Below are 26,989 nucleotides of genomic sequence, written 5' to 3'. Positions count from 1 at the left end.
TGCAGGATTAACAGCATCAAAGGGAGCTGCAGTTACTGCTGCTGCAGCAGTTGCTGCTGCTGCTGCAGTTTCTGCTGCTGCTCCAGTTGCTGCTGCTGCTGCAGTTTCTGCTGCTACTGCACTTGCTGCTGCTGCTGCACTTGCTGCTGCTGCTGCACTTGCTGCTGCTGCTGCAGTTGCTGCCTTATCCATTTTAATATAACACTATGTATTATTCTACCCACCCTAATGTGTATCATACTGCTATATGTTTACTGTACAATTACGACACCATACATTACTCTGCACACTGCACCATGCCAGTGAGTGGAACGTCACCGTTAACGTGAACACAATCAGTTAAGATCCGAAATGGTTTATTACGTCCTTCCAATGATTGCTAAGCCAGAATCCATCTTCTCGGTTGAAATTGTCTGTGTTTGTATATGTGGATCGCCTCATGAACGAATCTCTCATGATAGCCAGATGGCTTGCAGAGAACCTCTGTCTTGGAGAAGTCAATGTCATGTGAGCCCACTGAATTGTAACAGTGATCTGCCACGGCTGAGGTGTTTGTCCTACCGTGTTTCAGGTCTGCCTTATGTTCACGGATGCGGTCCGAGACATGTCGTTTGGTTTCTCCAATGTAACTGCTACCACAGAGGAAACTTAGTTTGTAGACGCCAGGGTACTGTATGTCTGGAACCACATCTTTTACAGACGGGACCAGATCACGGATTTTATGTACTGTGTTGAATCGGACCTGGATCTTGTGTTTAATCAGGATTTTGGAGATCTTTTTTGTGACCCCAGCAATGTAGGGTAAGGTGATGGTCTTGAAAGACTCCTCAACAGGATCCTTCTTGATGGTTGGAGTGATGGCTTTGCGGATTGTGTAGTCGGAGTAACCATTAGCCTTAAGAGCTTGGCGTACGTGTTTGAGTTCACTGGACATGTCTCGGACCGCATCCGTGAACATAAGGCAGACCTGAAACACGGTAGGACAAACACCTCAGCCGTGGCAGATCGCTGTTACAATTCAGTGGGCTCACATGACATTGACTTCTCCAAGACAGAGGTTCTCTACAAGCCATCTGGCTATCATGAGAGATTCGTTCATGAGGCGATCCACATATACAAACACAGAGACAATTTCAACCGAGAAGATGGATTCTGGCTTAGCAATCATTGGAAGGACGTAATAAACCATTTCGGATCTTAACTGATTGTGTTCACGTTAACGGTGACTTTCAGACCACGTTCCACTCACTGGCATGGTGCAGTGTGCAGAGTAATGTATGGTGTCGTAATTGTACAGTAAACATATAGCAGTATGATACACATTAGGGTGGGTAGAATAATACATAGTGTTATATTAAAATGGATAAGGCAGCAACTGCAGCAGCAGCAGCAAGTGCAGCAGCAGCAGCAAGTGCAGTAGCAGCAGAAACTGCAGCAGCAGCAGCAACTGCAGCAGCAGCAGAAACTGCAGCAGCAGCAGCAACTGCTGCAGCAGCAGTAACTGCAGCTCCCTTTGATGCTGTTAATCCTGCATAATGCACATGCATATGCAGTACTAATTACATTCCTGCATTTCCCATAAATATGCTAAATTCCTGTTGATATGCAAATTCCTTTGTCAATGCGCCCAGCTTATATATATGCTCCAAGCCCGTGTGCTGTTTCATTCAGACTCTGTCGCCTCGACGGACCTGGTTTTCACCTGAGGACGGCTGCTTGCGTTGTGGCCGAAACGTCGTGAGAATTGTTTTATTATGTTTTATTTTTATTATTTTATTACTTCCCTTCTACGTGACTTTACCGAAAGAACCAAGAAGATGAATCCCTGCAGTCACGAAAGCTTTAAATCGAAAAGTATGTCTCCTGTTACTAAAATGATTTCCCAGGGATGTTTACCCGTCCTATTAGTAACAAAATAAATACAGAGATATTACACCTCTTTCACATATCTGTCAGTCCATGTGAAAAATAAAAGTCTTTTTTACACATCCCATCAATTACAAGGCCTTCCTGGAGTGTATAATTTTAGCTGCATTGGTTCAACACAAGCAATCTTTGGAATGGTTTCGACATATACATTGTCTCATCAGCACAGTCAGATTTGCTTAAACCAATGCTAGTGAACTAATATTATGTTGTTGTTTTTGTCTCACAAAGGTCACTGAGATCCACTCAGTTATCATGGTCGCTGGAGAACATTCTGTACAAATTGGCAAAACACCTTCATGGGGACTAGTGAGCAAGTTTTATTTCTTGAAGCATTGATCACTCTAATGCAAGATGGAGCAATAATCCATATGAGAATCTGGCTACCCAAATTTGGGGAACAATTATAGTTATGTATGCTCTTGTCGTGTCAGGATGCCGATGTGGGTGGCTAAGCTATAAGTGAATCAGCGCTTATGTTATTCTGTGACCCTGTCCTTAAAGAATTAAGAAATAAATAATAACCCCTTTACAAGTCGTGTCTCGGAAGTCGTTTCATTACACTCTGAAGAAGTGCCATTGTCCATAATTGCATATTTTCCTGTGATGAGGTCGAGTTAATAATGCTAGTCTCTTTATATCACGTACTAAAGTCACTAACAAGCGGTCCACGTCGTGAAATGTAAAAACAATGTATTACTCTTCATTAACACAGCTGTAAACATCTTGTCATGAAAAAAAGAAGCCATATATTATATTGGCTGCTTATATGGCTGTTAATTTGAAAAGTTGGTCAAGAGTATTGCTGCACAAGATGAAGGCATTTTGTTTAATCATCCTTGTCTCATTCATATAATGGTGCCAATGTATTTAATCATATATATTTTGTGGGTGTGAAAGCTTGTCCCTCCTGTGTGGAGCAAACATGACTTTTAGTCATTAGTGGTCATCCTTCAGATAGTTTAATTATTGTCCTGGGAATGTGGAATTTCGTCCACTAGCTCAGGGCAGTCAACTGAATGTATGTGCAGGTAGATAACTTGATTTTACGTTGGCTTGTATTTATGCAAATAATTGAGTATCTCCAAATAATTCTGTACCCCACTTATCTCTATAAATGAAGACCGTAATCTGAAAGTCTCAAAACCCTCTAGGGTAAGTCCCAACAAGGTAGAAAGCTGAAATTTGGTACATAGGTAGCTGTTAGGAAACAAACAACAGGACTAATCTGAAAATCCGAGATTATTTATTTTAAGGCCCTCAAATCTCGATTTTAATTGCCCCATAAACATGTTTGTGCGTGTCATTTAGAAACCGTTAAAACTATTAGATTGTGCTCTTTGGTTATTTTGGTAAAGTCACGTAGAAATTAAATAAAATAAATAATAAAATACGACGTTTCGATTGCAACACAAGCAACCGTTATCAGGTGTGAATGCAAGCTCGGAGAGAGACACATATACAGAGAGAGAGAGACAAACACAGACACGGAGAGAGACACATACACAGAGAGAGAGAGACACAGAGAGAGAAACACAGAGAGAGATAGAGAGAGAGACACACACATAGAGGAGAGAGACACACACATAGAAACACATTATTAGATTGTGTTTTTTTTTCGTTTGATAGGGCGTTAAGCAGCAAATAAAATTTAAACGAGAACCATTGTTATTTCTTTTATAGTTTTTTTTAGATATTTTGGATTCAAATGCATATTTGAACGAAACAATATGCATTTTATGACGTATCATATCTGCATAATTCGAAAAAGATAAAAGATAAAAGCTTCTCCTCATGGAGTATTAAGTTAATTAATGTTTGTTATTTCTCATAAACAAGAACAGAATATTTAAATTGAGTGGTTTCCGATGGCTACGTCTTTAATTATAAGAAGTTGAATCAAGTCGTCAACAATTTTCGTGGGTTTTTTTCTTGAAAAATCCCCCCAAAAATAGTAGTTAGTGTCTGAGTGTAAATAATATATATATATTTTTAAATCATATCAGGTAAATTATGATATTTATAGAAAACTTTGCCTGGCGAAGACAGGCTTCATGAACTGGTGTTAAATAATATGGTGGGTTGGAGTGGTGGTGCGCAATGAACTCGGTGCCCACCCTTCCACTTCACCAACCCGCACTGACCAGCTTGGTGAAGTATGGTCAAACAAACCCCCACGACAATATGAGTGGATAGTAATCCATCCAACAGTGGGTAGCCAAATAATTTTACAAAACATACAGTAAATAATCACTATGTAACGCATTTTTTGTTCCTGAGTAGTAAGTGTTATTTCGTTATTGCGTATGCCTAAAAAGTATATAAAATGGCTATTATTCCCCACAAACTTTGCTTTTGTGACCAGGACAGTGACATTTTTTAATTTACCTATTTTCAATGAGAGAACGGGTAAATTTGTTACATTTCGATTTAAAGCTTTCGTGACTGCAGGGATTCATCTTCTTGGTTTTTTCGGTAAAGTCACGTAGAAGGGAAGTAATAAAATAATAAAAATAAAACATAATAAAATAAAATAATTCTCACGACGTTCACCTGAAGACAGCTGCTTGCGTTGTAGCCGCGTTGTAGCCGAAACGTCGTGAGAATTATTTTATTTTATTATTTTTATTTTATTATTTTATTACTTCCCTTCTACGTGACTTTACCGAAAGAACCAAGAAGAAGAAGGGCAAATTTGTGTTATTTCCTTCACATAAAGTCAGAAAAAAACATTAATCAAAATTAACATGTATTTTTCTTAAGTAATACAAAAATGGCCACAAAAGATTTAGAAGTGAGTAGTATTTCGAGATTTACGATTATACTGTAACTCACTTTCACGAATCAGCCTTGGTAGCGGCGTTTAAAGTCCAGTATATCCTGGTGGAAGCGCTCGCCTTGCTCCTCCGAGTACGCTCCCATGTTCTCCTTGAATTATCAAGATGAGCATCAAGGATATGGACTTTGAGGGAAATCCTACAGCCCATTGTGCCATAGTTCTTCACCAGAGTTTCAACCAGCTCCATGTAGTTTTCGACCTTGTGATTGCCCAGGAAGCCACGAACCACTGCGACAAAGCTGTCCCAAGTAGCTTTCTCCTTACGAGTGAGCTTCTTTGGGAATTCATTGCACTCCAGGATCATCTTTATCTGTGGTCCGACGAAGACACCAGCTTTGATCTTTGTCTCAGACAGCTTAGGGAAGAAGTCTTGAAGGTACTTGAAGGCTGCCGACTCCTTATCTACAGCTCTGACAAATTGTTTCATAAGGCCCAATGTGATGTGCAATGGTGACATCAGCAACTTACAAGGGTCCACCAGTGGCTCACACTTGACGTTGTTCCTCCCCACAGAGAACTCTGTTTGCTGTGGCTAGTCCCGCCTGTGGTAATGCGCGTTCGTGTCCCTGTTCTCCCAAACGCAAAGATAACAGGGAAACTTGGTAAAACCGCCTTGGAGACCCATCACGAATGTCACCATTTGAAGTCTTTGATGACCTCCCAGCCGTACTCATCATACTTCAAGGCATCTAGCAAGGTCTTGATGCTGTTGTAATCCTCTTTGAGGTGCACCGAGTGAGCCAGGGGAAGAGACGGGTACTTGTTACCATTATGGAGCAGCACGGCTTTGAGGCTCCTGGATGAGCTGTCAATGAAGAGGCACCACTTATTCTGGTTACAGGTGATTCCGATTGCCTCGAATAGACTGGTCACATTGTAGCAGAAGCAGAGCTCATCTTGACAGGTGAAAAAGCTGCAAAAAGGTTGGTGACGCTTCTTCTGATCTGTGACTTGCACACTTTCATCCAACAAGTTCCACTGCTTGAGCCGAGACATCAAAAGTTCGGCACTGGACTTGGTGAGACCAAGATCTCTGATCAAGTCGTTGATATGAGTCCAACTGTAATTGTCACCAGACAGTGGACGGAATTTACCTTAAGCAAATGCATTATTATTTCGCTATTGTTAACTGGTAGGGCCTTTGTAGATATTAAAGCATTCTTAACATTCCGTTAGAGTTACTATACATACAGGAGGGCTGATAGTATCTGTAATGCTTACTATCTGCACCTAAAGTAACACTGCACATGATTACATTTTCTGCAACCAATACCTTTTATTCACCAGATTATGGCCAGGGAACACCTCATTGAGACAATGTGTTTTCTTTTTCAAGGGACACTAGGGGTTCAATAAATGCAGAAAACTAGTTCACCAATGCAAAGATGAAAACAAAATAACACTATGTTCATGAGAAGCCAAGTAATACATGAATCATTTTATCAATGCTAATGTGGATTAAAATGCTTTCACAAAAGGACTGAAAATTAAATATATAGTGTTTACTTATGATTAATTTACCGACAATCACTCACACTGCAATGCTCACTCCCGGTATTGACTAATTACAATTCTTATGAAGCATGTATTAATTCGTTTTATTGTTGCAGGTTATTGAATGTATCAGTCTATCTGAAGCTAAAGTATGTCTCTGCTCAAACTAACGATACAAAAGTAATCATCTCCATGAGCAGTCCTGAACAAGTTATATAAATTCTATATTCCGATGGCAGCTGCTAGCGTATCCATGGGACGGTCACTGATGTCCTTGGAATTTGAACCCACAATCCCTCCATTGTAAGTTGAGCGCACCAATCACTGTGCTTGCTGGTACTGGAATACAACGCGAGCTGCGGAAGCAACGCGCTAATGCTTACACGAGCTGCGGGAACGTTGCTTACGCAGCCCCTTCCCTCGCCAACTCACTCTGGAACCCTTATAAGCAGCTACATTTAGAGGCTTGCCCCCACTTTTCTCTCCGCCTGACGAAGACCGCTTGTGTTGCGATCGAAATTGTATATTTTTGTTATGTGACTTTACAGAAAGAACCAAGAATATGAATTCCTGCAGTCAGGAAAGTTTTAAGTCAGTCACTTGCCCTTAGCTTGGGTGCACGTTTGGACAGGGGCAATGAATAGCTATTGTGTAGTGACATCGGGGATGTCACTGTATGGTGCCGTGGACAGCACTGTGTGGGTGGCTGTGTGTAATACCAGCCCTAGTGGGGCTTGGTGAGCACTGGGATAGTGTGGGCACCACGCACAGTGTGTGGTGGGGGCTCCCACGAGGGGGAGTGGGTGAGTGTCAACCCAGGAGCAGGGTTGCCCCGGGCCATGGCACTCTGGTTGACCCCGTAGACACGTGTTCCACAGTGTCCACACAGGGGGCCCCAGGTGGGGGTGCTAGTGGGTGATCACGTGTCCGGGGAGAGCTCTTGAGAGATTTCGAGGGGGAACAAGAATGCTCGAGAAGGCGGACGGGGCCGAGGGCAGAGCGGCCCCGACCTTAGGGGAATAAAAGGCAGGTCCCTGAGAGGGACGGGGTCGCTGCATTCTACAAGCTGGAAGCTCAACACCTACAAGCGGGAAGCTCTACGTCTCAAGCTGGAAGCTCAACATCTACAAGCTGGAAGCTCAACATCTACAAGCTGGAAGTTCAACATCTACAAGCGGGAAGCTCTACGTCTCAAGCTGGAAGCTCTTCGTCTTACGAGGCAACCACGTGGTCGGAGACCCGAGTGAGGGTCCGACCCTTCGCAGCAGTAACCCCTCTGTATAGCGTAGTTAGCTGGGTGGTCACCACCCTAGGCTGTATTGGGTAAAGGGGCCGTTACCCCTTTGTGTTAAGGTGTTACAATAAATGTGTTGCCTCCAAAAGGAACGTCTGCGACTCAGTTGGACTCACTACATTTGTCTGGTTTACCTGTTCTAGGGACAGCATTTTTTAGCTATAGTATTAGGTATTGGTTTTTACTGAAACTAGCCATATTTGATTTCTGCTGCATGAACTAAGAACAGCTAAATCAAATGCAAACACCACTTTTATTATGGAGTTTTGTGCAATCAGTCGTGACACATTTTAATGTATATGGTCATCGCCTGTGGAACAGCCTGCCAGGGGATCTGAGGGCTTCAGAATCATTAAGCACTTTTAAAAATAATCTAAAAACTAACTTTTTAAAACTTGCTTTTAATTAGGATTTTCTTAATGCATTATTTTTATTATGTCTTTGCTAGAAATTTTATTTTGCTGACAATTTCACTTTTATTGTTCATGCCTGTAAAGCACGAATAGTGCTATAGAAATAAAGTTTGATTGATTGATGTTTACACGATCTAACCCAAAAAAACTCTTTTATGGATGATATTGGTTGCGAAAGCCTACGTGTTACAATTAATTGATCCGTTGTCATGGTCTATGATGCACCTGCTATTGCATCGTGAATGTTTAACGTGCTTCATGCTGACTACAAAAAAGCATACTTTTTTTTACAAGGGTGTACAGTTTATACCAAAAATGTGTATTCATTTACACGCGATTTTATGTATGTATCATACGCATAATAAACAATATTAAACAATTAATGGACAAATCATAGCACTCATTCTTATATTTATCCACAATTGAACTTCGCGTTAGTTCACGGTACATTGTTCCAGACGGCATGACATGCAAACAATATATACACATTATGGGACCTCCTTTGCCAGTACCAAAATATGAGAATAGGGTTTCCCCTTTTTTCTGGCAACAAAACAGGTGTTGAGATGTTAAAACACCAAACTGAAACCTTTTACAAGGAATAATGTCTGCATTAACCACAATACTTGTGGTCAGAATGCCAACAAAAAACACTCTCATAATATATGCATTGTCTTTGAAACTGATTGGTCCACACCATATGGTGTCAACATAATTCCTTGTAAAAGGTTTCAGTTTGGTGTTTTAACATCTCAAGACCTGTTTTGTTGCCAGAAAAGGGGAAAACTATTGTCAATATTTCCACACTTTGACAATACCTGCATATTCATTGTACAGAGTGTGCAGTACAACCAAGATGGAACTTACATGACACTAATAATAATGCATTGCATGTGCATTGGACCCTGAGAGCAATTTTCTCTAAAATGCATTATTCATGTACAAAGTACACGCAGCAAAAGGTGCATTTATAGCTCATAGGTGCTACTTTAACGATGCCGCAATGGAGGATATATTTAGTCACTGCCATATTAGATTGTCTGGCAGAATGTTAAGAAGTGCTTATCCAGGTGTCGGTGTATTCATATCGAAACGAAAGAGAGAGTTCATGAGGAAGCTGGCACACATAATCTCACCACAGTTAATAATATCACGGTTGAATAACTTTGTGTTGAATGCACTCACGAACCAAAGGCAAACGTCAAAATGATATCCTGCTCAAATGAGCATTGTGAGGCAGTGCTCATCTTCTGTTTACAGCCCTGAGCTAGGGGTGGTAAATCCATATTACATTGGCAGGGGTGAGTCTTTTCATAGGACAACCACTTCTCCCAAAAGGTGTATTTATTTATTTCATTGATGACAGAGGCATGATGGGCTTAGTAGTCAACCCTCAGCGAGTATTTGAACTCACAACCTTCTGATTGCGAGCCACTTGCCACTCCGCTGAGCCATATAGCAGGCTCGTAGTTTGAATGGAGTGTAATCTACTGACAACAGTTTTCTCAAAATAGTGAAATAATTACCTGACCATATTGAAATTCTGTTCTCCCTTGCAAGATGTTTATATGATATCCCATGTGGTTAGCAGGTTGGATGGTATTGCAGTTGTTGTTTCTAAGGGGCTAAGCCGGTGACAATTAAGATGTTTTAACATTTTCAAATTTACCTGGAATTTGTCTTACTCATGGAACATTGAGCTTTATTCACAGTAATTGCCTTGCCCTATTTCACACTGAAAAACTCAACACAGTGCATATGATCATCTGATAGATCATGTGTGAATTAAATTATATAAACAACAGTGTATAAACATTTGGTTATAAACAACTGGCAAGATCACTTTATTTTCTCGAATATGCAGTAGACTAAATGTTTTAAGTTAAGTTATGCACAAAAGCCCGGGAACAACCACAGTGCATACAAGTTTGAGTATTCTAACAGACACGAATTGGGATAAATAAAACCCCATTCGACAGAATGTTTGAACTGCTTGTATCATGCGTTTGCTTCAAGACAGCAAAGCTCGTATGAAACGCTTGCATGCGATGATATTTTCCTAGAGCACCAGGAGGGCACAGAGCTCTGCTAAAGAAGATTACGGCTCGAGGTGTAGAGTACACTCCCGCATAATTTTAACAGGAGAGACTTCGATGTTGATTGGGTTTTTTTTTGCAATACATGGTCAGTTATTAGTGTGAAGAGCAAGGAATTATATGTAACTGATATATAATCTCTTTAAGGGAGGCAAGAGTGCTGATGATGACAAACTTGAGTGAATTTTCATTATTTTGCTTCTACAAAGTTTTATGTTCTAATTGTTTTTACCCAGTTCAATAGTAAAAGCTGATAGGTAAAACACATATCAATGTTGTTTTAAGAAAGTTCCCTCGATAAGAGGACTGAATATTTTTTTTCTCCACTACATATTTTATATGAGTTTGTAAAATGTGTTTTGTGTGCCAGATTCGACTGCTACAGAAGTAAAAGAGTAGAAACAAATGTGGCCTCATTGGAATCAGAATGATCATCCAAAGGTTATAGGAAAATTACATTAGTTATTTGAGAGATATATGAGGAATAAACGTAATTTGTATGAGAATGCATGTCACTCACCAACTTAAGAGATTATAATTAAATCCTCATAGACCATTAGAATAAAATAAATTCCATTAATTACCAGATTTAAATCTTTATTAATTTCTTATTTTCCATGATAGCTGACTTACTCCATCTTGGAATTACCATTTTAGCAAATTACACATTTAATAATACTTGCATTATATTGTACCCATAATATAACACCATGTCTCTGATCACAGTTTGTTTTAGCCTAGGGGACTCCCTCATGGCAGCTTGTCCCTGTGCGGCACAAAGGTGAAAGCAGTACTGCCCTGCAAATGGGCATAACTATACCAGTATATATATTTGTATATTTCACAGATTGATTTCAGAATGAGAATAGGTTTCCCCCTTTTTTCTGGCAACAAAACAAGTGTTGAGATGTTAAAACACCAAACTGAGACCTTTTACAAGAAATAATGTCTGCATTAACCACAACACTTCCATTTAAGGAACAAAACATAATTTCTCCACAAATCTGGCTGCTGCCTGATGATGCCGGTTGTAATTGCTGGCGAAACTTTGTACTCAGATTTTAAATGTTGAAGATATGCTGTACTAGTAACGAATTGGCATGTTCTGTTTACGTGACAAACCTTACTAATTGGCTGTGTCGGGTGGTGGCGGGTTTAACGACATTTATATTTACGCAATCTAACTAAAAAAAACCTGTATTATGGATGATATTGGTCGCGATAGCCTACGTGTTAAACAGTGTTGTCAATATCAGGACTGTGGAGATATATCAGTGCAGTGTTTAAGCGTGATAATGGCGGCACCACCCCATCGGTGCTGGCGAAATGCACTTGCACCATCAGTTTTTGTGTTCTTGTAAAAACACAGATGTCTATAAAGGCAATGTGCTATGTTTAAATAATTCCGTGCAAAATGATACCTGCAAAATTGGATAGTTCTTATATTAGAAAATGAGGTTAAATTTAGGAATATAAAATTCACGCAGCCAACCTGTATTCATGCGGCGATACCATGGAGCTGTGAACAATCAGACAAGCTGTCTTGGCCGGGCTCTGTTGAAAGATGTATTATTCGGTTTCTTCTGCTCAGGTTAGAGCATAATAAATTGATGACATTACAGGTGGCTGGGTGGTTCTGGGAGTACACACTTTGTCAGAGCACTGAACTGGCACCACTGATATCCTGAGATTGAATCTCGGCAACCACCCATGAATGTGCCAGGTTCTTTAGTATAGAGAGTTGATGGCCTAGTCTGAACGGTTATGAAAAAAAAAACCATGATGCGTAAAATATATTAGAGTAAACACCTAACTATTTTGACACTTTAAAACATATTTACCTTCAGGGTTATAGCATTGTGTTGTGTGGTTGTCTTGTAATGATATTTACGTATCAACAGAATATAATTTTGTTCTATTTCCCAAGTATACTTAATGAATGTAAATACAACATTTTCTAGTATAAATTACACTAAGATCAATATTGCTTATATAAATAATGATAGCCAAAGGGTGCTGCTGTTTGCAAAAAATATATAATTGCGGCATACAGAGTGAATGCCAATTTCCTTACCATTACCACCACAATTACCTCTGCCCCTTCCCCATTGTCAATCTGACGTTAAATCCATTTTTCTAAACTAAATGAATAAAGCAAGCAGCCAAGTCTGGCAGAAAAATAGCGAGAAGACTTTGCCCCGATAGCAACACCAACTTAACCAAATTATCTGGCAGAAATGGGTCGTGTAGTAATGCGTGTTAGCACTGGCTATTAAGAAAGTATATTTTTTATGAATATTTGTATCTTTTTATACATGAAAATATATGTTTTTCATGAAAATGGCCTGCTGTATTTTCATAAACAAGCGACTCATGGCTATTTTTGTCTTTGGGATGCTGTTTCTTTTTGTTACGTTTGTTGCATCATTAAACATAACTTTGGTATTCCTGTACTTGTGCCTGCAGGAAGTGAGCTGATATACCGTAATAACAATGGAGACGTAGTCCGACTCAACGTGGAGACCAATGCGAGCTTTGTTCTGGTGGAAAATTCTATCTTCGTGAGTTATGCACAGTTCTCACTTCTGACGCACTGCAGATGTCTATCGTATTCCACTCATGCTCTCATAATTAAAATCTTTTTTCTATTCATGCAGAACCTTGTCATCGTGGAATTTTAATTATATTCAACAGATATGGTGGGTGATAATTTATAAATGTAATATTAGTAGCTAATTTTGTTCTAGATTAGCTAATTTTGATCGCATGATAAATTATCAAAGACCAAAAGCCCTCAAAACCAGATCATAGCCCAGAACTAGATACAAGCAACAAGACACTCAATTGAAACATTCACTATCTCAAACATTAACTTATCAATAATGCATGTGGTCCACTTCCTAATGTCAAATATAGAATTACATATGTATTTTTCACAGGAAAAATCACTGTTGACCTTCTGCATAAATATATTTGGATGCCTACCAAGGTGTATCCCCTGAGGAAAAGCAAATGGAAATGTATATACACAGGGGTGAAGAAGCAGTGACACAGTTGTAAGCACACTGCACTATGAACTCAGTTAGATTTCCAGCCATGGCTAACACTAGTGGCGAGTGATACCTGAACCAGGCCTGGGTGTCCCCTTCATCAACGAAATGGTGAAGTATGATCAAACAGCCCCCCATGATCAAATGGCAGGGGGAGGCTTTCATGTAGCAATGAATTTGTAAAATTACAAGTATGTATTTTATTTCATACGTATTGGCCTGAGGATTCACGACCATGTACCTCCCACTTTGTACCGGCCTCATGTGAAGGCTTTCTTGGCTACGGCAAAGAAAGCCTGATTTTAATACTCCCTTGCTATACGAATGGCTACCGGAGTGAGACACCTACCCTCAAGTCCCTGGATTTGCTTATACAATCTTCTACACAGAATAAGAAAAGCCCTCATAGTTAAGCCATATTTTACCATTACGCTGTTGTCCAGATGTGTGACGCATGCTCTATTTATTTGCCGATGCTGGTATTTTTTTCACTTTATTTTTAGTAGGGAGAAATATGCAATCACAGTTGGTCAATATTAAATGAGCTTCATATCAATGTGTTTTACTATCGTACAGTAATTTTACTTTATTATTCGGATGCATCCACTTCACTTGCATTGATTTTATGGTATTACTTTAATTAAAAGAATATACTGCCATGTTGATTCAGAATGCTTGAAGTGAACAAAGCGTTTGAATAAGTGTGTTTTATTAGCATTGTAATTTTTTTATATCACAATACTTTTAAAGTTCTTTAGAATGTTTCATCAACTGTATTCATGATTCTATCGTAGCCTATTTAAAATGCTATAAGCATGACACAGTTTCAAGTTTGTGCATAGTATTTATATTCATTTATACATCCAAAGAAGTGGTGGCATGGTGGTTACCACATTGTGCTATGAATTAAGTGACCAGAGTTTGGTCTTGGCCACAGTGGATCGTGATATCCAAACCTGCCCTGGGGGTCCACTTTACTAATGTTCTGAAGCATGGCTAAAAAAATAACATTTGTCATATTCACGTCTTATCATGTCCTGGACAGACTTGAATGTGTGATAAGATCCATTTCGGCATAAATGGCTCAGGAATGCAACGAGTACTTTGAATTTCTACATATTAATCATCATCATGAGCTGTTGACAATTCACTACTGGATGAAGGCCTCCTCACACCATCACAATTGTTCACAGTCCTGCTGTGCCACAATCCATCTCCTGGACGTGAACTGATCTCATTATTACATCTCCATGGCTGTCATCCTTGTGCATGTTCCCTCTTTTGACTTCCATTCCATCACCAATCTCATCCATCAGCTGTCATCCCATCTAATGTGTCCTACCAAGCCCACTTACCATTCTCAACAGTCAATGCGGTTTGACTGATTTTCATTTGTTTGCTAATCAATGTACTACACTTTTGGTCCCCGAGTGTAATTCCAGACATGCTCTTCTCTTTAATTTTTTATGCACTTTTCAGCTTTTGTTTCATTTTATTTGAGTTTCTATATGCTTGTATGAACATCGATAATGCCGTAGTCACAAGTGTAGTACACAGCCTAAAAATACAACTGTATTAAACACCAGCATTTTTGAGTGTAATCTTAATACAGTTACAACAAAACATGATTCTGAAGAAATTAAATGAAAGGGAACACCTGAACACGAGTTTTCTGTTATAGCCACCCTCTCACACCCTTTGGAGCCTGGGCTCACTGCCTGAGTAACTCTTGTCTACCATGCGGACAGCCCGAATGACTCTTAGCTTGGTAGTCTTTTGCACAGAAATCTAAATACAAGTCTGAACACTCACTGCAAACCCACATTTCCGATCACCGAATTCATTTGTAAGCTCTTCTGATATCGGTGTCTGCAAATCATAATCATTAGATATACATAACAGGGATATTTTTAGGACAGGGATGCAGGATCCTAAAATTTACGTAACTATCCCCGATCCCTGAATTATTAAGTAGCCCTGGCCCCTTAACTAGCCCAGGTCCGATAATTGTGATTAGCTCAAGTTTTTGTATCCTGATTGGTTGTGCAGCTCTGTTCTCTGACAAAAGATGATGTGCTGCTCACATGCTGTGAAGGTGCCAGATGGAAATGCATTTGTTTCTTGACATGATGCCAATGGCATAATTTGATTATAATCAGTATGGGGAAGAAAATGAACCGTACAATAATGGCATAAATTTGACAGATTATTATTGTATTTGTTTTATATACATATCCATTCCAAATTCAAATGGTCTTCGTGCTTAAATATACATGGGCCAGTGCTCATCCCTTTTTGAGCTTTGATCCTGTGGTGGAAAATCAGCATTTACAATGAGAAGGTCTCCCAACACGACAGCGACTGGTAACTTCTAACAAAGTGGTACTTTTGTTTTTATCAATCCTAGATGGGTTATGGACTGACATTCCTCATGAAAGTGACAAAATATCACCTGTAATTAATGCAACGTTGGTGATTTTGTAAAGTTTATATTGAGAGTAAATCGTCTTGTCCTCACTATCTTGACAGGTATCCTTAAAGGCAACCAAGTATCAAGTATCTCCGGACCTCAAATACGTGCTGCTGGCATATGATGTCAAGCAGGTGAGGCAAGGCACGCGTAGGCATTGATTTGTCACTCTGTTTAAAATGTCTATATTTTAATATTTCAGCAGGTTCTTCAATAGTTTAATATTAAAATTTTGGTCCAACTTAAGTGAACAATATAGTACTGTACATTGTATTAACCTGTGCTAGCGAGGTTTAGATGAGGTTTTTGTATTGAAAAGTGAATGTAATTTCAGTTAGTAAATTATTTATGTATCTTTTTAATATTAGGTCAGCATTATGTATTATTTAGTTGCTTGAATATGGAATAGTAACAGTTTTAATTTCACCATCGGTTGTGGCTTGTAATTCTCTGCTTTTGATGCTATGAACCCTTGAAGCATTGACTCATTGGTTGCGTCACTGGTGACATTCCTACCTCATGTGGTGTCTCTGAGCCAGAGAGGACCAGGAATAATACAAAATCACAAGAGCACAAAGGAGGTAGATAGTATTGTTGCAACCCTCATCAAAAGGGCAGTGCAGTAACGATTTCATTTGCTCATAAAATAGTGGAGGATACGTGATCAAGATGTTTACTTCTTGCAGAAAATGTAAAGAAATGGTGTAAACGTGGTTTAAGGCATGCGGATTTCAAAGTTTAAGGAAAATAAGTTGTTGGACAAATGTTTTTCTATTGGATTGTCGCATGCGACAGCGGCGAGAATTTCAAACGCAACCCCGCGAAAATCAATTAGCACTGCAATTAAACTGACGCTACAATAAAATATATTCTCCTTTGGAACCGTAATATTACGTTTAAGACACATGCTCTATGAGGTGAAACAGTGATTGCTGTTGTAAAAGTAAAAAATGTTTCCAGAAAATAGTTTTCATATAAAATGCAATTGTGGAGCGTTTACATTTTTATTTGTAGCATGATTTTTTGTTTTATCAGAGAACAGTGATAGCATTTAAAGCACATAAATGTCATTAGAGCAAATTGGAGCCTATAACAATTAAATTTTTTAAAATCCTGGTTTTATCTAAAGTGCAATTGGCTAAAATTCCAAGAACTCTACAAACATATGCAAGTGCACAACAAGTGTAAAGTGCACTGGCATTGAAATAATGATTGTAAAATAAAAAAATATCATCGGTTTCATTTAATCAACAGTGGGCCTCAATGAAGTGAGCGTATTAAAGATGATATTGGCCAAGATCAGAGGAATAACACTACTGTGATAACAAACATTACTGTGCCAAGAAGTATGAAACTTGTTTCCAAGAGTTTCAATGTATATGAAAAAAGTACTTCTGCAGACTGTATATTAAAATATATCTGCCGCGGTGAGACAGCTGATGAAGGTGAACAGATGCTATGGGAAACATGGTTTTAATAATCTCAGTATGCAATATTTATTTGTGTTTTCATTAAGTTAAGCAAATGCATGTTGTTGTTGGTAACATAGCAATCCTGGGAACCAGTGCCATTTAACTAAATGTTGTTATGACAACACTCACTGTCATTGCATCCAACTTGTCAACCACAATTGTGTTCTTACACTGCTAAAGTTAACTTCTTTAACCGTATTGGTAAATATATGCATTAATGTAAATATTTTAACTGGATACATGAATTAACATCTTACTCCATTGGATTGCATTGCAGTCTATTTACTTCATCATCAGCCATTGCCTATCCACTGCTGGATGAAGGTATCACGTTGTCTGCACATCCCTAACAGTCCTGCAATGCTGCAATCCTGCTGCCCATGAACTGGTCTCATCGTTCATTCTCTACAGTGGTCGTGCTCTCCCAGCCCTTCTTATTTGGCTGCACGTGGTAGCAATATGTTAAATTACTACGCCTGGTATACAGGAGGTCGTGAGTTCGAGCCCGACCCTGACGGCTGTATATATAGAGTTTGCATGTTCTCCCCATGGTCATGTGTAATTTCTATGTCTTCTCGTTTTCCCCTCCACATTTAGAAACATATGTTTAGAGTATTTGGCTGCTATAGATTCCCACTTGATAAGCCACCTCGTTGAGCTATCATTTGTGGCCAAATCGCTTCTGCAAATTAGCTACATAGCTCAGTGAGCCTTACCTGGTAAAAACATAATAATTAAAATAGTTTTTAGTTTGTATCTTTACTGAGCTTACAACAAACATAAAATCATCTTCGATGCCATTGTTACCAATACAATACACGCAGATTTCTCTGGGGAGCTATTACATGTGTAGTGGGGTGAAATACACGGCAAACACTGTTGACCGAGGGAAACCGAGGACAAACACGTGCTTGTGTGTAACATGAGGTTGCACGGGCGAACCGCCACCTAATTTGGGGGAGAAGCTGGTGCAAACCAGGTCGGCCCGGGGTTTCACGCTGACGCCGGAGGTGTTGCCAGGGAGACATGCGATAAGGGGTGATTGATGGCCTGACAGGCGCAAGGAAGGTCTTGGATAATTGGGAGGGGAATATAAAGAAGGGCGTGAGAGCGGAGCGAGGAGTTCGTGTTGCTGGGGACCAGAGAGAAGACGTCTCGCCGCTGCCGCTCAAACCGGGAACGGACCTCAACCCTCACGCGTCGCCGGGCGGGTTATGGTTGATCCCCCCGCCTGGGACGGACGAGTGAGTGGGTCTGAGGGAGCGTAGGCGAGGGCAGCGGTGGAGTGGGAGAAGCTGTGTGAGAGCTGCTGGGTGCGAGCCTCTTGAGTGAGAAGCTGTGCAAGAGCTGCTGAGTGCAAGCCTCTGTGTGAGAAGCTGTGTGAGAGCTGCTGAGTGAGAGCCTCTGTGTGAGAAGCTGTGTGAGAGCTGCTGAGTGCAAGCCTCTGTGTGAGAGCTGCTGAGTGCAAGCCTCTGTGTGAGAGCTGCTGAGTGCAAGCCTCTGTGTGAGAGCTGTTGTGTGCGAAGCCTTGAGTGTGCAGCTGCTGAAAGCAGGAGCTGCTGTGTGCAGGTTAGTGAGGTGTAACGTAGATGAGAGTGGGAACTGGTTAACAGAAGTAACCGTACAGACAGCGAAAAGAGTGCCCACAACATGTGCGGAAATAGGTTAATAAAGTGTAAGCAGGTGACTTGTTACAACGCGTCAGTCTAAGTGATTTTACAAGACACTACACATGTATTAAATAAATAAAAAGTGTGATCGTCAAAGCTGACTGAAGTGTATTCAACTTATGTATGGAAGTTAAACAGCTCAGGACGCTGTGCTGGCAATGCTCAGCACCCAAGAAGTGGGGTCACCTCTCAGGAAGCACGTGACCAAAATCATTAAGTATGTCAGCATGCGGTGTGCCACGTGTTTTATGCTGTGTGCAATAGTCTTCATTAAAATACAAGAGGAGGCAGTGTGGAATGTTAATGATTTCATGAACATTCAAACAGAGACTTCATCATTTGCATATTGATTTCGCCTTTGGAAATCCATAAATGAGAGTCTAGAACCAACCAAGCTTAATATCAAAACATCAAAACCACGTGGACACATGCTAATGTTAACACTGATCATAGCAGTACAATGCAACTTCTGTCATATAAAACTATGAAAACATTAAAATAATTTCTAAAAGTAATGAATGTACATGCACAACCTTTTTTCAATCCACTACTGGATGAAGACTTTTGCATGTTGTGCTGTCATGACCATACTTTACCATGCTTGTCAGCACGGGTTGGTGAAGATGGGGGAGCAGAGGTGTGGGGGCAGAGGCACAATGTAACACAATATATTACTGCACTCTCCTCTGATGTTCACGTGGCTTCTGTATGCATTTTAGTAATTAGTGTCTAGTTTTTTTTATACAACCCCATTAATGTATAATATGCCATATAAAATATCATTTCTTTTCCTCTGGAACAGATTATTTCCTTTCCCTTTATTTCTTATGGGAAAAATTCGTTTGGTATACGTCATTTTCGGTATAAGTCCTACCTTCTGGAACGAATTAACGACGTATACCGAGGTACCACTGTAATTGCATACACCCCCAGCTCCGCCTCTGATCTCGAATCCTGATGGGGTTTAACAATGATGACGTCATCCTGCACTATTTAAGACCGGAAGCAGGTGGATGGCTTCACTATTTTGGCAAATTGTACGAAGATGCTGGATGTAATTTCCAGCGAAACGGCGTACTCAAATTGTAAATGTTGTGGATCCACTCTACAACACACCGGTGCGCTAAAGTAGTGAGATATTTGACTTTTGCAAACGGGACACATTTTTGACTGATTAGCCGTGTCGGGTGGTGGAGGTTTGCGGCACATTTATAAATAACGCGATCTAACCCAAAAACCTTTATTATGTTAGAATGAAGTCAGTTTCATTCGTTTCCTTCTTTGAATGTACCACATGGACCTTTTTACGTACATTTTCTAGATTTCTTCTTTAAAAGAAAATCTCAGCTGGCTGCACACTCGTAGACGCTCGGCTCTCATTCTTCACTCCAATGCCAAACCTACCAATCTTCCCATCTCTGCATCTTTTGCCCACTTTTGTATAAAAGTCCTCTGGTTTGCCATCCACGTTTAAAAACATACATTCAAATAATGCGGCTACTACATATAAGCCCATTTGATGAGTTATCAGGTGTGGCCTCTGAAAAAGCTAGTATCTTGGTGGGCTTTACCCGGTAAATTAAACAGTTTATTGATCTTACCCAGTTATTCCTAGCACCTACATCTACCGAGCTACTGCCATGGGCAACATTATGCAAATGAAATTCCATAAAATACATAAACTAAATTGCAGTAGTGTTGGAAAATCCCAATCAGTTTTGACTGCACTAGGTGTGTCCAGCATGTTGAAAAAATGTTACTGGGTGCATCCTATTTATACAGGCAACAACCATCCACAAACAGCATGGGATACGAAATTTTGTTTTTAGCAGAGTGAAACATTGCAAAATTAATCTGGGTAAGATCATATGAAATTTTTAAAGACAATTGGTAACCCAATCACGTTCCGAGCACCTAGGTCCCAGTAGTAAAAAATGTTACACATTTATTTAATTAATTGGCATCTTTATGATAGTCACTAATGGTTTTAATGTCATAAATGCACGCATGCATAATAAATAAGCCACTCTTACTCTGCCTCATGAATGGCATTTTGAAATATAGCACTGCAAGCATAAATAACCAATTGTTATAAGCAGCTAATTAATTAGATAATTAATTCGCTTTCAAGGGGTGCTGGAGTGAATGCAACAGGCTGTTTGGTTACTGCAATTTGAATTGACCTCCGGATCATCTGAAACATGTTCAATGCAAAACCGCCCACTCTTCCCTGAACAGTTCCTCGTGCTGTTCAATATTTTCAGTTGTTTATTCTGTGCTCAATTTGCTTAGCGACTTGTTAATCTTCATCTAGATCCAATTCAGAAATATACTTATTTTATACATCAACAAAAGTTGCATGCTACAAGAGCAGCTAAAACAAATACCCAGTTATAACATGTCTGAAGATACCATGATCGCATTTATGAGGAAATTAATAAAGCTGGGTTCCAAATAATTTATAGAGAATTTGAGTGTTCTCCATTTGTGGGCTCTATCTATACCCTCTGTTTTCCTGTTATGCTTAATAATACTTTAGTATCAGTCAAAGCAAGAAATTCGGGGAAGTGTTAAAAAAACAGTATTTAGAGATAGTATTGTGGAGTGGTATTTCCAATTGTCACTCATCTTCAAAATTTGTTTTCTAGAGAAATGTTTTGAAGTATTTTTAAAGATGGTGTTGCCCCAATTCTCATAGCCTTTATAATAATATTCCATAATAATAAATTAATTTGAACCGACATATTCTTGAGTCTTTCGGTAAAGTCACGTAGATAGGATCAAAGAAAATAACAAAAATAACAAAAAAAACTAGGACGTTTCGATCGCAACACAAGCAATCATCATCAGGAGAAAAAAAAGTGGGTAAGCTGCTGAAGCAGGCTGTTTTAAAGGTTTGAGATGGGTGTAGCCCAAGGGTCATAAGTGAAAGTGGGCGGGGCTAGCGATGTTAAATGAGAAATTTTCATGTAAATGTAAGATCGGAGAGCTACCTCTACGACGAAGAAGCTGCGGAGGTGGCCATTGTATTGTGAGAGACTAGCATGTCAAGGTAAGATCGCAGAGCCACCGCCACATCGAGGACACGTGCGACGGTGACTGTGTTAGTGTGAGACCTTGCACCTGTTAATGGAAAGAAAAAGAGTGGGGAAGCTGCTGAGGCAACCTGTTTTAAAGGTTTGAAATGGGTGTAGCCCAAAGGTCATAAACTAAGTTGGTGGGGCTAGTGATGTTAAAGTGAGAAATTTGCATGTAAATGTAAGATCGGAGAGCTACCACCACGACGATGAAGGCGCGGAGGTCGCCATTGTATTGTGAGAGATAAGCATGTCAATATAAGATCGTAGAGCCACCGCCACATCGAGGACACGAGCGACGGTGGCTGTATTAGTGTGAGACATTTAACCTGTTAAAGTAAAACCAGAGAGTCGAAAATAACTACTTACATCGGAAGGTAGGATGGAAACATCACAGACAGTTATGACTTAAACTGGTTAATAACATCCTTCCAATGATTGCTCAGTTTGTAACCATCTTCTCGGTGGAAATTGTGTCTGTGTCTATATATATGGATGGCTTCATGAACGAATCTTTGTTAATAGCCAGTGGGCTTGCAAAGTACCTTCGTCTTAGAGAAATCAATTTCGTGTTAGCCCACTGCATTAAAACAATGATCAGCCATGGCCGAGGTATTGGTCCTACCGTGTTTCAGATCTGCCTTATGTTCACGAACACGGCCCGAGACATGTCGCTTAGTTTCCCCAATGTAAATACTGCCGCAGACACAGCTTAATTTGTAGACGCCGGGGTATTGCATGTCAGGGATCACATCCTTCACAGATGGGATCAGATTACGAAATTCATGTACTGTGTTAAATCGAACCTGGATCTTGTGTTTGCTCATGATTTTGGAATTATTTTTAGTGACCCCTGCCATGTATGTCAAGGTGATGGTTTTGATTGGGTCCTCAGATGGTTCTTTCCCAACGGTTGGGGTGATAGCTTTACGGATTGTGTGGTCTGAATATCCATTCATCTTGAGAGCTTGGTGTACGTGTTCCAGTTCACTGGCTAGGTGATGACAATCAGAAATACATCGAGCTCTATGGTGTAGAGTTTTGATGAGGGAATTCTTCTGGGATGGATGGTGGTGAGAGTCAGGTTTTAGGTAGGCATCCATATGGATGGCATTCCTGTAGACAGAGTGTACCATTAAGCCATCTGGTTTCTTTTCAATTAAAACATCCAAGAATGGTAACTTGCCATTCTTTTCCACCTCCATGGTGAATTTGATGGCTTAGTGTATGTGTGAGGGTCGCTAGCCCCCGAGATCCCTCCCTCGATAATGCTAACGGCCGGGCTAGCATCATCAATCGCCCCCCCGCTGCTAAGCGAACCGCTGCTAAGTTCCTCACCCATGGTGTCGGAGCCGTCGCCCGAGGATTCCCCTCCACCGCGGGTCCGCGTAGCAGGCATGGTTAATTACGTACGCGCACACCCACACACACAGCTCTGCACGGCACTCACTCTTGCGCCGCTCTGCGCCGCGCTGGCCGCTCACGTTACAATCGCGCACCTGGGGTACGCCGATTTCGCACGACGAGAGCTTACGCATACACCGTACCACACGCGTTCACACTTATAACACGGGATCACACGAGCACACGCAAGCGGGGCACGCGCCGACACAACGACTCAAGTTGCCGCCGCCGTGCGCGCGAGATAAACCGTACAACAATGCGCAGCCGATTACGTGCTCGAGCCGCGGGGCTGGGGGTCAGGAACTCACCACCGCGCCGCACTTTACGCACGTAACGAGCACAAAGCTAACCGCTTCACTGCGCACCGCGGTTTCGCACACGCGAGCGGGGTGCACGCCGACACGACAACTCGTCCCCTCCCGCACTCGCGCGTGCACGTCAACACAAGTATCCTGCAAGGACGATTCTCCTCTCACACGGCTGCGTAGGCACGCCAACACACAAAAGTGCTCTCCCCGGGCGTTAACACACACACTTGCCGCCGCCGTGCGCGCGAGATAAACTGTACAACAATGCGCAGCCGATTACGCACTCGAGCCGCGGGGCTGGGGGTCAGGAACTCACCACCGCGCCGCACTTTACGCACGTAACGAGCACACGCAAGCGGGGCACACGCCGACACAACGACTCAAGTTGCCGCCGCCGTGCGCGCGAGATAAACCGTACAACAATGCGCAGCCGATTACGCGCTCGAGCACACGCAAGCTCGCACAAAGCTAACCGCTTCACTGCGCACCGCGGTTTCGCACACGCGAGCGGGGTGCACGCCGACGCGACGACTCGTCCCCTCCCGCACTCGCGCATGCACGTCAACACAAGTATCGTGCAAGGACGATTCTCCTCTCACACGGCTGCGTAGGCACGCCAACACACAAAAGTGCTCTCCCCGGGCGTTAACACACACACCTCCGTACCCGCACCATCGTACAGAGACCACGGCCTTTACGCATACAACGACCACACACCCGCGAATGCAGTGCACGCTAATACCACGTTCAAAAACACCCAACAACACGGTTTTGTTACTACGCTCGAGATTTTATTAACCCTTGTTAACCCACCGAGCCACCCGTGTGTGTGTACGAGCCAGCAAGGCGCTTCCAACCCACTCTCTAGTGGCGTGCAGCCCTATTCTATGCTGCGCTCTCTGTTACACCGCTTTCCTACTCGTCCTTACCCTGAACTAACCTTCTCCTACGGATCCTGCTCTCCGCTCGGAGGTGTTGTAAGGCGCGTAATACGATACCGTCTGTAGTCCTAGGTGACCTTGCGGCGCTCAGGTCGTCCTGCAGACGATCCTGCGGCTCGCCCGATGACTCCCTCGTCGTTGACCCCGTCTCACTACTGCAGAAGAAGAGCGTTCCCCACTGCCCCTGCGTTTTCTTTTAAACTATCCACATCAAAGGCTAGGCGCCCTCGTCCCGACGGCCTTGGTCTCTCGACCAATCCTGAGCCTAGGATTTCCCGCCCTTTTGCGATCCCGCCAGCCTTTGACCTTTTGGCTAATCAGCAGCCAGCCCCGGGTCCTGATCCTAGCTATCTGCCTTGCCGACCCGTGTTTGTGTCCGTATGCGTTTCTAACTGCGGGGCTCTCTGAGCTCGCCGTGGTCGTGCGATCTCAAATCCGCCCACGGCGCCGCAGTGTTACTTAGCCTGGGAAGGGTCCTGTCCAATTCCCTGGCCCTGAGAAACCGTGGGGTAACCCCCCGAGGGGGCCCTCGGGTGAAAACTCAGGGTAGGTGACCCGACCACAAGGCCCTACGTGGGTGCGGGTGCGTGCTTATGTGGGGGGGGGTGATGGGGGGCAGTGCAGTGGTGGAAGCCGGGCGGCTCCCTGGCTCGGCAGAGCGGCCCCGTCGTTGTGGCACCACATAGCCCCCCGGGGTGCCAGTCCCCGTCCCGGGTTGACTGGAGCACCTCGCCTGGGTTGCCCCCACGAGGTATCGCCGCGGGGTCCGCGGGATTCGCCCGGCCCTTGTGGCTGGCCTCGGGGGTGGCGGCTCCGTCTCCTGGGGCTCCGGCGGTGGTCTCCTCCTCCATTCCAACGGCTCCCCTCGGCCTCTGGCACCTGCGGGCTGGGGAACAAACTCAGAGGCGGTGGGGTTTAAGGGTCGCCGTCCTCGTCGCCCCCGGCCCCGCCCGGGGCCCCTCGGAGCCCGGGGCTCCGTGGGGCCCATATACTGCGCGAGGCCCCCGGGCACGGGGGGTGGGGGGACCCCGGGGTTTCGGGGTACTTGGACGGTGGGGCTCCCCCCCTCGGGGGCGGCTCGCCACGGCTTCAGTCGGCGGATGTTGACCACCATCTCCCGGCCCCTCTCTCCTCCCTGAATCAGCACCGTCCATGGTGAGATCTGCCGTCTCACAATCCAGGGTCCTCGCCAGTAGGTGGTCAGCTTCCCCACCTGTCCGGCACCGACGCGGGGAGTGTACAGCCACACCTCGGAGCCCGCAGTGTAGAAAGGGGGCTCCATACGGGGTCGGGCGCCCTGCTCTTGCCGCTGGTGCGCGGCCTCTCCGTGCGGGTAGGCTCGGCCCCTGGCCCCTCGCAGGGTCTCCAGCAAGTGCTCCACGGGGTGGCTCCCTTCCTCCCGTTGCGGCGGAGGGACACCGAACAGCAGATCTGCGGGCAGGCGAGACTCGCGACCAAACATCATTAGGAACGGGGTCTGTCCTGTAGATGTGTGAACGGCGGTGGTGTAGGCGAACAGGGCATAGGGAAGGTGTTCGTCCCAGTCCTGTTGATTCGCGGCCGCCATGCGTTTAAGCTTCCCGGCCAGAGTCTGGTTCATCCTCTCTACCATCCCGTTCGCCTGGGGGTGATACGCCGTGGTTCGGTCCTTCTGGATCCCGAACTCTCGGCACAGCGCCTGAAATAGTTCGGCCTCGAATTCACTACCCTGGTCGGTAATGACTCGTTCGGGGATCCCGCACTTAAGTACGTAGTTTTCCACGAAGGCCCGGGCCACTACGAGGGCTGTTTTATCCGGGATAGCCACCGCCACGGGGTAGCGGGTGAAGTACTCCACCGCTACGAGAATATATCGGTTGCCCCGGTGGGATCGTGGAAAGGGCCCCTGCAGGTCGATTCCGACCAACTGATTCGTCCGACTGACTCGGAACGGCCTCAGGGGTACCTGGTACCTCGCCGGCTTTTGCCCACACTGCTGACAGGCCCGGCAGCCCTGCACCCAGGCGGCCACATCTTGCGCCAATTTAGGCCAGAGATACTGGCGACGCAGAGTCTCCCGGGTGCGCCGTTCCCCATCATGGCCCCCGAGCGGGTGGTCGTGTACCAGTCGTAGTAGTTGGGGTCGCACATGGGCGGGAACGCAGATGCACCCCGGCTGCCCAGCGTCGGCCAGTTCCCTCACCACCCCGTTTTCTACACACAACCGGGCATACAAACCGCTCCAGGGCCCTGGTAGTGCATCCTTCTTCTCTCGCAGTGCCGCCTCCACCGCCGCCAGATCCGGATCTCGCTGCTGGGTCTGTCTCAGCTGCTCGTCGTTTAGGCCCGGGAAGGCGCAGCCGACGTCCTCCTGGATCCGTCCGATCGGGTCCCGAGCCGCGGGTCCCGTGTTTGCCGGGCGGTCGACAGGATCCTCAGTGCCACCTGTGAGGGTCTCTGTGGCGCACACTGCACTCTCTCTCGCTGGGGGGGGGTCAGTGGCCGCGGCCTCTCGGGGGTCCGTTGCCCGCCGGCAGCGTCCCCCCGTGAAACACG

At 43.4% G+C, this 26,989-nt stretch overlaps 1 protein-coding gene across 2 annotated transcripts in view; it reads left to right on the top strand.

The window, feature by feature from the left end:
* Positions 1–26,989, top strand: part of LOC133344998 (inactive dipeptidyl peptidase 10-like) — a 543,079-nt gene that overhangs the window by 366,927 nt on the left and 149,163 nt on the right. For both annotated transcript variants that reach the window (XM_061555335.1, XM_061555334.1), the window contains exons 4-5: positions 12,529–12,623; positions 15,642–15,716. In XM_061555335.1, the coding sequence (XP_061411319.1) occupies positions 12,529–12,623; positions 15,642–15,716 (170 nt within the window). The remainder of the gene's footprint in view (positions 1–12,528; positions 12,624–15,641; positions 15,717–26,989) is intronic.

Source organism: Lethenteron reissneri, chromosome 21, assembly GCF_015708825.2.
Source record: "Lethenteron reissneri isolate LAM-NWPU_2019-01 chromosome 21, ASM1570882v1, whole genome shotgun sequence".
Taxonomy (NCBI): domain Eukaryota; kingdom Metazoa; phylum Chordata; class Hyperoartia; order Petromyzontiformes; family Petromyzontidae; genus Lethenteron; species Lethenteron reissneri.
This window is presented reverse-complemented; position numbering and strand designations above follow the sequence as displayed.